This window comes from Melopsittacus undulatus, chromosome 6 (genome assembly GCF_012275295.1).
Source record: "Melopsittacus undulatus isolate bMelUnd1 chromosome 6, bMelUnd1.mat.Z, whole genome shotgun sequence".
NCBI classification, from domain to species: domain Eukaryota; kingdom Metazoa; phylum Chordata; class Aves; order Psittaciformes; family Psittaculidae; genus Melopsittacus; species Melopsittacus undulatus.
Window position 1 is genome coordinate 76,213,657 of NC_047532.1, and position 15,225 is coordinate 76,228,881.

At 41.9% G+C, this 15,225-nt stretch overlaps 1 protein-coding gene across 1 annotated transcript; it reads left to right on the forward strand.

The window, feature by feature from the left end:
- Positions 1-5,317: 5,317 nt before the first annotated feature.
- Positions 5,318-9,699, forward strand: BRS3 (bombesin receptor subtype 3). Its single transcript, XM_005148256.2, has 3 exons — positions 5,318-5,748; positions 8,392-8,743; positions 9,292-9,699. Exons 1-3 carry the CDS (start codon positions 5,318-5,320, stop codon positions 9,697-9,699), a joined length of 1,191 nt encoding a protein of 396 aa, XP_005148313.1.
- Positions 9,700-15,225: the final 5,526 nt, after the last annotated feature.

Genomic DNA, 15,225 nt, shown 5'->3' on the forward strand with positions numbered 1-15,225 from the left:
TGGAGAACATCACATAGGATGACAGGCAAAGGTCAGTGCAGCTTGTTTAAGTTTATGAATCTACAGCAGTGCTTTGCAATACACTTTAGCAATACTGATGCCCAAGATGTATAATTCTCTCTCCATTTAGCAGACAGTCATTACTGGGGTAACAAAAGGAATGTCATTATGAGAAATGAGTTAAGATTAAAAATCAAAACACTGGGAAGATAATTACCTATTGCATAAGATGGTGGTTAAGTCTTAATGCACAATACTCTGTGCTTCGAGGTATCAGAAAGTATTTAACATGTAATGGCACTCTAATGGTTCTAAATTAAACGCATTATTGACCGTTTCAAGGATGCCCAAAAGAATTGTGCTTGCTGTATTACTCCATTGCCTGGTTGCTGCTGTAATGCAAGGAATTCAAGGATACATTCCAGTGTTTATTTTTCTCTCTCTTCTAAGAAATGACACCAGCATTTCCCTGCTATTCCTATACTGAAACTGGCTGAGGAAACTCTTGGAAAAGGAGGCTGGAAGGGATGCAAGAATGGAGAAACACGATAAAAGGTATTTAGAGTCATCGATTAATGTCAGCACTTGAGATCCTGTCACACGCAGACTGAGTCCCACTGACTCCACTGAACAGTCTGGATTTAGGCATAGCAGAAGTGGAAACAGCCCTGGATGTGTTAGTAATTTACTTTAAACATGAACTGCTGTCTCTGAACATTGATGCTCATTTCAGGTGTACATTTGGGCTTTCTCATTCAACACCTGGCTGCTTGAGCACTGGGAAATGGACTGGGAACAGTCACACAAGTCACACAGCCTATATAAAAGCTGTCAGATAAAAGCTTCATTCTTAGTATTGACATGAGTTATGATACTGTTTGTCCCCTCCTTTTTCCAGCAGGTTGAGGGAGGTGTAAGAGGAATGTGCCTGTAGTGACGCAATGGCAGAGTCCTGCTCTGCACTGGACAGGCTGGGCACATGAATAGCAATTGGGCTCACCTGTAGAAGACAGCTTCATCTGAGAAAAGCCTTTTATAAGAGAGGATGCCACAACAGCGACTACCACAATGCAGGGCTAGGATAGACAAGCTGTTTGGTATCTCTCTGCTGTTAACACCCAGAGAACATAAACGTCAGTGGAGAGACAGAAAGATAAACCAGCCAGCAATAAACAGATGGCCATGTTGCTGGGGGAGACAATCAAAGCAAGGGTCGAAAAGGAGCCTGAGACATAAAAGAGGAATAAAGACAACTAAACAGTTCTATGCAGGAAAGGTACAAATAACGACCTAAGAAAGTGAGTTAAAATAACCCTAATCCCCACCCCATGCTAGCTAATGCAGACGCAGTTCAGTTTTGTGTTCCTGGCACCGTAGCTACACAGCATTTTGACATACTTGTATAAATAACAATCAATGCAGCATGACCATTATTTCAATGTATGCTGAAATAACATCATTACACTACACAAAATAATTACCATTTTGGCAAATCTGCTTCTGATGGAGTGAAGGTTTTGGCTCTCCTCTCTGTATTTTGGCTTGATGCAGAGCAAATGGGACCCAAAGAGCTTTTTCTGAACGGGTGGCTCTACGCAGCACATGGGACTTCAGACAAGATTCACACTGCATTCAAACAGAAGATTTGCATTAAAAATACAGCTAAATGCTCTACTCTTGAGCATTTTACTCCATATTTTTTGCAGCATGGAGTTTAAAAGGAACATTTATTTTCTTCGAAGCCTGGTACTTGGAACAATAGCCAGAATTACCCAAATCGCTTTTCTCTTCCCACCAGAAGATATTGCTCTGAAAGAATGCCTTAGAGTTGTTCACTGCTTGCAATAATGATGCCATTCTCTTCCTTTTCAGCTGGATTTGCACAACTGAAAGCTATCAGAATCTGTGTTAAAAACATAATGTTTTTTTTCCTGCCTAGTTTCTACCCATGTTGCTAATGAAGAGCACACAAAACTGATGAACAGAAACACTGAAATTCTACCCTCACAAACAAATTCCGTATTTCATGTTTACTGGGTGTCCTTCAGGATGTTGTTTGGTCTTCAGAATGTTATAGAATCCCAGCCTGGTTTGGGCTGGAAGGGACCTCAAAGCTCCTCCAGCTCCAACCCCTGCCACAGGCAGGGACACCTTCCACTGGAGCAGCTGCTCCAAGCCCCTGTGTCCAACCTGGCCTTGAACACTGCCAGGGATGGGGCAGCCACAGCTTCTCTGGGCACCCTGTGCCAGCGCCTAAGAGCTCATCTCAGTCTCCCCTGTTCTGGCAGGTTAAAGCCATTCCCTCTTGTCCTATTGTTACAGTCCCTGATGAAGAGTCCCTCTCTCCTGATGATTGACTAAGACAGTATCTTATGCTCCATAAGAAGTGAACGTGGCCGAATAGCTCATGGAAGAGGAGTTAGACGGTGCTGATAGTGGCTGGCCAAAGCCTTGCAGAGACTGGTGGAGGCTTGGAAGGCAGTGGATGAGTGCAAGCAGGGAATGAAGATTCCTGCAGCAATACCAGGACTGTAGGAAGAACCGTGGGAAATGAAGGAGCTTCCTTCTGCCAGATTCCCCCAAGGAGGCAGAAAGCCAGGGAAAATACAATCTCTCAGTAGAAAGAGAAACCCAAGCAGAGGGAGGTTCATGATGCTGTGAGCTGGGTTAGACATGTGTGCTGTGTCCTATTAGAGACAGAGAAGGGAGAATGTGTCTGTGCTTCCAGGTAATGCAGGCTTCTAAAGTGTGAAGCACCAGAATGAGCATGCAGGGTCAGGTACATCCTATATGCATGAATTCAGGTCCAGTTTGGAATTAACAGCACATGTAACCAGGTGTAAGCAGAATTTTAAGCCCTTGGTACTTTCAAGGGTTGCTTTCATCCATAGCACATGTTGGTGTCCTTAAGAGGTTTAAATATGGGTTGGGAATGTCTGTCACCTTTCCCTTCTAACCTCAGTCATCCCCAGACCAACTGTTGGGAACATCTCGTAGCTCAAGAGCCTCTGGTCCTCTGGATTACCTCTTACACAGAGGGGTATCAGTTCAGGTTCTCTGTCTTGCTGTACAAGATGATTGAGTGACACAGAATAAACCAAGCTAGGCTTTTTTCAGTGATATCCCGTGGTAGGACAAGGGACAATGGGTGTAAACTGGAGCATAGGAGGTTCCACGTTAACATCAGGAAGAACTTCTTTACTGTAAGAGTGACAGAGCACTGGAACAGGTTGCCCAGGGGGGTTGTGGAGTCTCCTATATTGGAGATATTCAAGGCCTGCCTGGACAAGTTCCTGTGTGATGTACTCTAGGTTACCCTGCTCTTGCAGGGGTGTTGGACTGGATGATCTTTTGAGGTCCCTTCCAACCCTTGGGATTCTCTGATTCTCAGATTTCATGTTGTCAGCCCTCATCTCTCCAATGGTTCTGAAAGCCTGGGGAACATAAGAGGCTGGGATCTATTCTGCTCGCTGAACTTTGGTGCATCAACCAACCTTTAGCGCAGTTAGAGGCAAGTAACTAGTTTCCTTCATCCTAAATGCCAGTTTCAGCTGAATACCTGATGTTTCATTCCATCCATTCATGCCACCCTTGAGTATTTGACACTTGGTGGAAAGAAATCAGTTGCCAGTGTTTGTTGATACCCTCCTTATCCTATAGAGGAAATCTAAACATTTTATGTAAGTACCTGACATTAAGCTGTCACAATCTGCTCACTTGCTGAACTCTATATTAAATATAATCCACAGTACTACGCCACTGTGGGTGGACAACATAATTGGGCATCCTCAAAGGTACCTAAATGTGTGAGCAACCTACACAGTGTGCCTGCATAAGCTATAGTATGGTTCATCGTGACAAGAGCTTCTCTTCTAAAAGCACTCTAAAAGAAAAATGGAACTGGAATGTTTAACCCCTTCATCCTTTTTGGAGCAGTGACTCCTTCTCCCACTGGGCCACAGCTTCAGTCTGATGACCATCTCCCATCTGGTCTATCACCATTCGATACCAATGGCATAGTTGTGCTCGCAAGGACTGGCATTGGGAGAGGGAAAATGAGACTTTTCACAGAGGGGTCTTTTTGAGTCAGTGAAATCAACTTGATTTGGTGTGGCTGTGTCTGTGTGCAGCTGAAGATAAGACTGCTTTTGTGATTTGAGCAGAGAACCTTCTCCGCTTGAACTTCACAGCTGAGAACTGGTTGGGGGAAAATATCCTCCAGCCTGAGCCTGTGATCTTCATTTTCAAGGCATTAAGCTCAGTCCTTTGCTATCTTTTCCACTTCCACTATCTAGAGATTACATCTTGGCTTTCTTAGTTTCAGGAGATTTAACTAAGTAGGTCCCATTCCTGTTGTACCTTATTTATGAAACATAATCAGGAACTCATCACAGGGCAGAGTTTAAGAGTTGACTAATCTAAAGATAAGAAAACACATAATACTAACATGGTTGATTGAGGGAGCATCAGGAAAAGCTGGTTCTCTCCTAGGTGATCTGAATCATTTGTTGTACCATCCAAAGCCAGGAACTATGTGGATTACTGCAAGATAACAGGCTTCTGTACAGCACCTATAAACCTGTTCAGACTCCAGCATGAGTTGTGGTTTTGATGGCAATGGGATTATTTCAAGGGACAAATCTAATCTTTAATCTAAGCATTAGGAAATTATGGCCATAAATATCAATCTTGTATTGCCTTTTGGAAGGTTACTGCATTTCTGTGATAAAAGGATTAAACAGAGCATAGACAAGCACAGGCTGTCTCTGTGGCTTTTCCAGCAAACACTACCTATATTCTGAGTTATTTTACCTGTCACTAAGATATACTGTAAAGCTTTGTAGTGAATTAGTCTATTCTATGCTTACCTGTACTGCTGAGAAAATTATTTCAGGTTTTCCTTTGATTTCCTTCTTAGAGCATACTGAGAGATTTTAACAACCCTTTGCAACTGATGCAAACCCTAATGCTGCAGTAATCACAACACGTACTTGCCAGATACTTCCAAGAGAAACCATCATTTCAGCTAAATCTTTAAAGAAACTCCACTTTTCTCTTTTCCTCCTCCCTCTCTGCTCCACCAGCTGAAAAGCCAATGACAAAATTCTCCACCTCCTACACAGTTCAGAACAAGATCCGTGTGCATTCCTTCTAGGCATGTTTTGAAACCCAGAAGGGGATGAAAGTAGTTAATGTGCAACAGGAATCTTAATTTCAGTTGCAAATCTGTATCTTTCTCTTGCTGATATGCTGGATGCTAAATATTAATGTTGTGATCAATTTAAGCCCAGCCTGGAGAGAAGAAGCAGTTGAAGAGATGTCTCAACTATACTTGCCTTCAACTAATGAGACTTTGCGTGCATCTACAGATGGTACAGAGCTGAAATCAATCCTTGATAATGAAACCACAACTGAAGAATGGACCGAAGACTCCTTCCCAGGATTGGAAATACTGTGCATCATTTATATTACATACTCAGTGATCATTTCCGTGGGACTCCTTGGAAATGCAATCCTCATCAAAGTCTTTTTCAAGATTAAATCCATGCAGACAGTTCCAAACATCTTCATCACCAGCCTGGCATTTGGAGACCTACTGCTTTTATTGACTTGTGTGCCTATAGATGCCACACGGTACATCGTGGATACCTGGATCTTTGGAAGGATTGGGTGCAAGCTGCTGTCTTTCATCCAGTTAACCTCAGTTGGAGTCTCAGTGTTTACCCTGACTGTTCTCAGTGCTGACAGGTGGGTCTGATGCAACTCATTTGTCAGGAGATACCTGTGGTGTGAAGTTAGAAACAAAAGAGCAGAAGTGATCAATCTGTGCATGTTTTAATTGTAATAGACCAAAACCAAACCCAAAATCAACCCTTGTCACATTTAATTTTAAAATGTGTGTTAGAAAACTCAGAGCAGTTCTTTTCAATGGAGGGAAATGAGAAATACTCTTAAAGTCTTCTGATCTTTTATTAGCTTGAAGTACAGTGCTGTTGGGTTCTTTTCCTCTATTGTACAGAAAAGGGAAATGGCTTAATGCAGGGATAAGACAGTAGATTGGTGCTATCTAGTGGTGCACTAAAGTAGTCAGGGAAGATGAAAAATAAACCTGAAAATGACTGAGTGGAAATCCTTTGTCCTGTGTACTCAGCGAGGCTTTAAATCCCACAACATAAAAGATTGACATATGGGGATAGCAAGTCAAAGGAAAACACAGAACAGATTAGGGAACAAACAGATGACTCTCATGATTTGATGGTTACTGCAGCACTACACAGTAATTTTCAGTTTGATGAGGGCTTGGTGTGATGTGACACATTTTGACTATTGTCTCTTATAGTTCTTTTATCTTTTCCAGAGATTCTTCAGCCCAGAGGTTCTGAACTGAAACTTAGGTGATGATGAGAGCACTGTTAGTTGGGATCAGCGCTCCCGTCTGACTGCTTTGTCATGCACTTCTTTTCTGAATGAGCAAATCTTAAGATGAGATTTCAATTCAATCAGAATTAGCATGTCAAGGAGCAGAAAAACCTGAAATAGATGTTAATATTAAGAGAGAATAAGACTTCCATCCTGTATGCCAATAACTGTGGATTGTATCTAACAGCAAGTCCAGAGTTTAATCAATGCTACTGTTACTGTACTCCAGCACAGGAATGGCCATACTGGGTGAGACCAAGGGTCCATGTAGGCAAATACCAGCCTCCAGTGTAAGGACCATGAACGACACATAGGAAGAATAAAAATCACTGTCCAACACTGCACTTAAGCCCTAAGCCTTCAGATCACTTCCTGAGCAAATGTGATTTCTGTCTATTTAATAACCTCAGTGGATTTCTCTTGTAGATCCTTGTTCAGCCTCTTCTTGTACTTGTTTAGTTTTACTGCCTGTTGCATGAAAAACTCCTTTTTCTTGCTATGCTTTGGCTTCATTTGATGACCCTGACTCTTGTGCCAGAAGAGACAGCGATGATCCCTATCCATCTCTCCAGGCTATTCATATTATATATATATATATATATTCCACCATCACTGTGGGGGGGTTTGAGTTAAGGTCTGCAGAGCAGCACATGGTGTTTGGGAGTTGCATGGACCAGAGATACAGATAATTGCTTAATAGTCTCTTTTGCTCTTCATTTTTTTCCCTAATAATTCCTAACATTTTGCTTTCTTGCTGTTTCTTTAGGGTTTGGTGTGGGTTTTAACTCCTGCTGAATATTAAGCTCATGTTTCCAGTGAACTGCATATTACAGCTCCAAGGTCTTGGTCCTGTATGATATCAGTTCAGAATAAATCATGGACTAGATGGTCTTTAAAGGGCTCTTTCAACCCTTTCCACCCCAACTATTCTATAATTCTATGATTTAGACAGTTAATTCTTCATGGTAGCTGTTATGTAAATACTCTACACTGCATTTTCACAGGGTAACTATATGGTAAACTTAGAACATCAGTCGTGCACAATGCCCGACTATCATGTTCCAGTATGCTAGAAGAGCTCCAAGTTAATAAAACCAGCATGTATTCGATAAAGAGCAGTCCAGCTTGCAGTTTTCTATGTAAATTTGCCTAGAGGAGAAAAAGAGCAGATCCTCAGGTTGTGCAAAATGGTACAACTAAGCTGTCGCATCCTCTGGATCCTTTTTCACTGCCTTTCCTTTCATGCCAGCCTTGTGCCCTGGGAGGGTTCTCTTCTTTCTCCATCATCAAGAGTCCCTGATACTCTGGGAGCAGGGTATAATTTCCTGTGCTTCATCCACCTTCGTGGCAGTTAGCTCCTTTCCCACATTCCATTTCCACACAGATTTTCGCACATCCATCGATTTACCCAGATTTTTCTCCTATGTCTGTCTCAGTCCACATGCTGCAGAATCACAGCCATGAATCAACAGCAGTGTTAGCTCCTGTTTTATACATATGAATGAGTACTGGAGTACTGCTTGGAGTCAGATTACTGCACTCATCTGGGGTCTTAAAATCACGGGAGAAAGGAAGCGTCTACATGCTTGGTTTCATGTACTGCTAAAACAGTTAACCTATTTCATACCTTTACCAGTTTTACATGTTAATTCCCTCATTTACCTTTATAGGCAGCACCATAAACATAGGAGAGATGACTGCCTTTACTGATTCTAATCCAAACTTAGAAGTCATCTTTACTTAGGAAGGCTTTAATGACAAGTCCTGCCAGCCAAGTCATTAAAATACATGTTTAAAATTATCTCCTATATTTCCATCTGAATTACAAAGAGCTAGTACCTGTTTTCATATCCAAGATGATTCTCCCACCCTCAGATTAGTGAGAACAGGGATGGTTTATCCTCAGGTTCACATTCTTGGTGCTTGCATTATTCCTGTGTTACTTCTGACCATGGTGTTCGTTGGTTTTAGGTACAGAGCCATCGTTAAACCCTTGGAACTGCAGACTTCAGATGCACTCCTGAAGACTTGCTGTAAAGCAGGCTGTGTTTGGATCATCTCCATGATATTTGCTATCCCAGAGGCTGTCTTCTCCGACTTGTATTCTTTCAGCGACCCTGAGAAGAATGTAACTTTTGAGGCATGTGCCCCTTATCCTGTGACTGAGAAGATCCTGCAGGAAGCTCACTCCCTGGTTTGCTTCTTAGTGTTCTATATTATACCCTTAGCTGTCATTTCTGTCTACTATTTTCTTATCGCCAGAACTTTATATAAAAGCACCTCCAACATGCCAGCAGAAGAACACGGTCATGCCCGTAAGCAGGTAAGCTATGATCAAGCACTAAAGTGTGATTAAGTCTGAAGCCTTGAGTACCAAACCTTTACCTGATAATAGAAGTTCAATCCTCCATAAACTCAGCCCATATTAACAATCCAAACTCCACTATGCACATGCTCACGACTCATTTAGTTGTGAGTGTGTGTGCTCTCCTAGTGAGGGATGGGGTTTGTTTTGCTTTGTTATGGCCATATTAAACTCAGGAGTTCAAGTGTTGTATTGTAAACAGACCTCATCTGTGTGAGCTGACACATTAACTATTATACTTCTAAATCCCAGTCTAGATGAGCTTGACATGCGATTTATAACGGAAAGGAAATGTGTGGAAATACCTTGTTAAATATATAGATTTATTTTTCTGTTGGTTTCTTGGTTTAGTTTTTTATTTTGGTGTTTTGGAGTTTTTTCCACTTTGCTTTTTTTTTGGTTCCTAATGGAGTTAGTTTTTTAGGCCCCTTTGAAAATGATCCCCAACTACATAAACCCATGGAACTAAAAGCTATTAACACCAGATCTGCATCACTTTCTCCTAGATTGAATCCCGCAAGAGAGTTGCAAAAACAGTGCTGGTGCTTGTTGCTTTGTTTGCCTTCTGCTGGTTGCCCAACCACATCCTCTACCTATACCGCTCTTTCACATACCACGCTTCTGTCGATGCTTCCACCTTCCATCTGATAGCTACTATTTTTTCCCGTGCCTTGGCCTTCAGCAATTCCTGCATCAATCCTTTTGCTCTTTATTGGCTGAGTAAAAGTTTCAGGCAACACTTTAAAAAGCAAATCTTGTGCTGTAAGGCAAAGCTTCGTTCAAAGCCTCCCAGTGCTACCCACAGCAACACACCAACCAGAGCCCCATCCATCACAGGCAGCACATGTGGCTCAGAAATCAGTGTTACATTGCTAACAGATTACAGCATCACAAAAGAAGAGGAAAGTGTTTAGTCCATCTGGGATGAAGAAGGATAGAAACCGAGCTTTGTCATCAAGCCCCCACTATTGGGATCCTGGAAGGAGGTGCCTGGCTATGGCAGCGTTTTCAGCAGGAGTTGCGGTTTTTAAATGTACAGTAAAGAAATCAAACTGTGTGGGAGAAGAAGCTGCAACAGTTGAACTTCCCAGCATAAGCTCAAAGGGATTGTTCATGTTCCCAAGCATGACCATGGATCCCTAGCTGGAATTCCTGGACTGGGCAGGACAGCAGTCAGCAGAGTTGGTGCAAGAACTGTTTGTGAGAATGGTTTTGTTCTTGGTGACTTGTTCTTTGACTTGTGACTGAGAGCTCCCTCTGTCAATTACTTACATCCACAGCAAGCCAGCAAACCCACCTATGGTCCTAACACCATCAACCAAGAACATTTCTGATTTCTTTTTGTTGTCCTGAATGTTAAAAATTCCTAACTCATCAAAAGGCACACTAAAATGAAAGAAAGCTAAGGTTTATAGTACAGTGTAGTAAAAGAAGAATAAGCATTATGGACCAGCTCTTGCTCTGACAGTGATCTACTTTGAACCTCTGGGTAAGAACTGACTGCTATGTAAAGAGCTTCCCTTCTCAGTTCCTAAGGAAGTCAAGGGGAGCAGCCAGTGACCATCTCTCAGAGAAAGTTATCATCATCTTTAACCATACTTGCAATCTACGGGTAAAGCACCTCAGCAGTACAGCATACCTCATTGTTCCAGTGATTTAACATCAAGAAACTGAGGTGGATCTGTATTAAAGTTCTATTTGGATTTACAGTGCACTTCTGAAGCGAGCTGTTCAAACATCCCCTCCCGCCTTACTTTGCTCTGTATCCCAGAGTCATCTTGAGTGCACAACCTGGATTTCTCTCAGATGAAACTGTGTGTCCAGGCCACAGAACCAGACAAGAGTGAGTTTGAGGTAAAGCCCCCCAAAAGTGTACAGTGTGTGGGGGTCAGACTAACCCTTTACCTCCGCAGATCCACTCCTGCTATAGTGTACGTGGTCATATCTAAGTGATCTGCACATTTTCAAGCATGCTGGGAGAGCTTGGTTTTTCTATTGTACTGATTTTCTAATCTTCAAGTTGTTCAAGCAGGATCCCTTTGTAATATCTGGACAAACTGCCTTTATGAGATAGGCATTCTAATCTTAAATCCACTCATTTTATGCCTCTGCACGCAGAGGTAAGTCACTGACAGCCTATCATGGGCAGCCTGTGCATCCCTGCAAGGCTCAGCAGGGTTGCTGGCATGGGCTGTCTTCCCATCAGGAAATACAGGAGGCAAACCTTCCTACCTCCCATTATAAAAATGTTGAATAACACTCATCTTTATGGATTTTCTGTACCCTGAACCTGAATTTTGCTCTGTGAGAGTTGGTGGTAGAAAAACCCAATAGATTTTCTGTTGCTTAAACTAAGGGACTTATATCTCAAACCAAGATATTTGTGCATTAAAGCATAGAAGAGGGGTTGCAACATAGGAATTAAACAAAATAGTGCTGGAAGTTAGAGAATTTCTGAATTCTAGGAATTTCTAAGCCCTCCAGCTGCACAGAGCCCCTAACGACACACAGCTGGAAATCCATCCATCCATGCTCCAGTATTTGAATTACAGGAGGAGAAAACATATTTGCAGTCTCTCTCTGTTGACTGCCCTAATCAGAATAATAAGCCCAAACTATAAATCCCAAAGGCATTGTAATTCAACCTCTGTCATCATCTTAAATGACTTTCATGACAGTCCACTTTAATCTCATCAGGCCTGGCCTTATTTTACTACACTTTTCATGTTACAAGCTGCAAGGTTATAAGTCCTAATTTTCCAATGGATTCTCTATTTCTTTGTACCAGTTTTACACCAGGATAAGACCACTGAAATGGAAATATAACAGCACAGAAATACCATTTATAGTAAAACAGACTCAGGATACTTTATTTTACTTTCTTTGTCTTAATAGAACACAGTCTCTGGTAGTGAGCTATGCACAAACACATCAAATATAAGGCACTGATATCTTTCCTTTCTCTTTTTGTCTTAATGGGGCTGCAGGGTGAGACTGAAATAAGGAAACAAGCCTAAACACCTCTGAATCTACTTTTATCTTCCTGGGTCTTACTATAGGAAATTCTAAACAAAAGGCTAAATCAACCAACACTACAGTTCTTCTATTCTAGCTTCTTTCAGCCTTTGGAAAACAAACCTGCCACATGTTACTGGACTTCACAATTTAGCTCTGTTGGAGACCAAATCTCCCTCTGTAAAATCCTTGGCTACACCTCATAGGAGCCTTTAAACCCCTCAGTTTCCTAATTCTCCATTTGCCTTGCTTTGCATGCAGCTACTTTTTGCTTGTCCTCTAACTGGAGAGCCTATCTATTGCTAATAGATTCTGCTACAAACGTGATGCTTCTGCTAAATGCTGCACATGTTTTGGTTAAAGACTGGCCGTATTTCAAGCTAGGAGTTAACTAACTCTGCTGCATACTTTATGCTTTCATAATTCTGTACATTGAAATCTCCATGTACTGGAGTGATATTCTGCTTAACATTTATTTTTAGCTAAACAATCTGATATTATTTATTCCATCTATTGCCCCAATATAATACCCATAAAATCTCTCCAGTTACCATAACTGGATTTAGGGGAAAAGAGCTGTTTCCTTTGCAATCTTTCTCAGTGTTCCAAAACCCAGTTCTTTTACCCTTAGGTAATACAAGTGTAATTCCATAAGGGCATATGGGAATAATAATATCAATTTACAGAAAAATTGACTGCTATTTAGCAAAGAACTGGCATGAATAATTAGTAGTTTACTATTTGTATTCTATTTATATCAAGGTAGAAAAAAGGCACAAACTACTGAAAGCCAAGACTCCATCAAAGGTCTTGCTCATGTAGAGTCTTAAGGAATGAGTAAATATGATTTCTAGGATGTACCTTTTTTATAGTTTCTCTTGTGAATGAGACAAGCCCATTAACAGTTTGTGTTAATGTAACATTTACGATTGACATTCACTTTAGCAGCAGCTTTAGTATCAGTACTTTAATTTGTGCTGTCACTATTAAAGCTCACTCAGGAAGTACTGTTTCATGTTACACAGTTCAATGTGGCCTTCTGCTGACACTCTCATGTGCTTCTGCTATGAATACAAACCTCAAGAATAAGCTAAAATTACACACAGCTACAGCACTTTATTATTTCAATCAGTGTTACTTATAATTAAGTCTCCAGTCAGCATCAGGTCATGGGTTCTGCCACAGATGGTCCCCTCAGTGCAAAGGTGAAGCATTCTGTGGAATTTCCTTTGTCAGTATAGGGAAGGCTATTGAATTTTTAGCACATCTGGCTCTGGTGCTCTCATTTTTCACATTGTGAAGCCTCCTCTTCACTCTCACCGGTTTGTATAACAGCTACAGGCTCCAGCCCCATGGAAACCCAACAGAAGACTTAGAAAGAGTAGAAACCTCTCTGTACTTAATCCCTGGTTACTGCCTCCTTGGTTTAACATAACAAGGCAATGTAAGAAAAGAGTGCTATCTCTTTACCTAATTAAGTATTAGCTAGTGAATTGCTTGTTCCCCTGTGGTAGCAAAACACCACTTTAGCAAAAGCAGGACTGTTATTTGTAGTAGATGGTACCTATAGACCAACAATCAGCTCTGATACACCTGTTGTCACAGAGTCAGACACAGATACAAGTTATCCTGCTAATGTTTCCTTTTAATATTCACTTTCAGACATTCTGTCAGGATTTAAACACCATTTCTTGACAGCTTAGCCTGACGTGAGCTGTGTAACACTCAAGCTCTTCACGCCATCCCCACAACACACAGCTTGCAGCAACAATGCTTGTGCAGCCATGAATTATTCCACATCAAGGATATGATTGGAAGGAAAGCTGTACTGACCAGCAAAAATTATGAGTTTCCAGACGAATCATCTCCCTGAGCTGGGTCACTGAAAAGGAAGAGAACAGATGGTGGCAACATAGTAAGAAGCTCTGCTGCAGTAGCTGCCATCACGCATGCTGTTATCTGTGGAAGGTGTGAGGGAATCTAAGGTAGTTTGTCCTCATAGCTACACTGAAGTGTGCAGTTACCACCCACTAGTCCTGCTGCACACAAGCATGCTTCCACTTCCATTGGATTGAGATGAAAATTGGATCTCCTGTTTCCCAGGACAGTGCCCCAGTGCACAGTAGGGAAATCTGTACTATGTGGGCACAGACATCACTACATTTACACAGGTGATGGATGTCAAAAACTGCAAAAACCAAATGAGCCATTTCAGACTTACATTATATCACTCTTACAAGTGTTTAAGGCTGTGATTATCTTACTTCCAAAATATACCTAGCTGCGAGTTTTGCAAGAAAGCACAGTTTATGTCAAGCCCCTCATGCTCCTCACCAAAACCCAGTACCTATTTGAGGGCTAATACGAATGCCTCTTAAGCTGTCAGTTTAGAAGTGATCACAAAACAATCTTTGGACAACCACCGTAACAGCCCTGCCAAGACTAAAACTCTTGAAGCATGAAAGATGCCATTAACGAGGATGGATGCTGCTTGTGGAACAGCCAAAGGTTACTACAAGTCTATATTTATATCCCCAGCAATTTCATCCCACGGTCTGTTGACCACAGTTAGTTGATGTTGGTCCCTCCTTACAAAGCTTAGCACTGTGGTTTTGACTTTATTATCCTGCCAGTGTGTATGACAGTAATGATACCTTCGTTCCTGGAACACTCATTTCCAGAAAGCTTTTGTGCTGAAGGTAGTTTTCATTTCTGAGTGGGAAGATGGCTTTGCCACTTGTAACCAGTCTCAGTCAGCTTAGCTGTTCATTCAGAACATGTGCACTGTTTTAATACCCGGGATTTACAGCTCTAGGTGAAATGTTGCAAAACAAACCCTAAACAGTTTGCTTCTTTGCCCTCTAAATAAAAATACTTTTAAGTACATACAACTTTAGCAATTAAATTTGGTTTACATGTAATGCTGCCTGGATTGCACTGTGGAAACCACTAGATGGCACTAAATGAAGGTCTTTTAATGGAACTGATTTAAGTATCCATAGACAGGTCTCTACAATGGTTAATAACGAATTGCAGGCTTCGTTACTGCAAAGCGATTCAACATTTTGAAGATAAGCCCTATGCAGCAGTACTTCAACCCTTTCCGAAAGGAACACAGCCACCATAGCTGGATGCCCTCAGCCTGTTACAGCCCAGTCCTGTTGCAAGCAGACACATGTCATGGACTGGGTTGGGTTGGAAGGGTCCTCAAAGCTCACCCAGCTCCAACCCCTGCCACGGGCAGGGACACCTTCCACTGCAGCAGCTGCTCCAAGCCCCTGTGTCCAACCTGGCCTTGAACACTGCCAGAGATGAGGCAGCCACAGCTTCTCTGGGCAGCGTTAGCAGTGTCCAAAGCACAACAGGATAAAGCACTGCTGCCTCTTACACCACACAGGCCCCACGGCTCCCTGCCCACCGCAGGC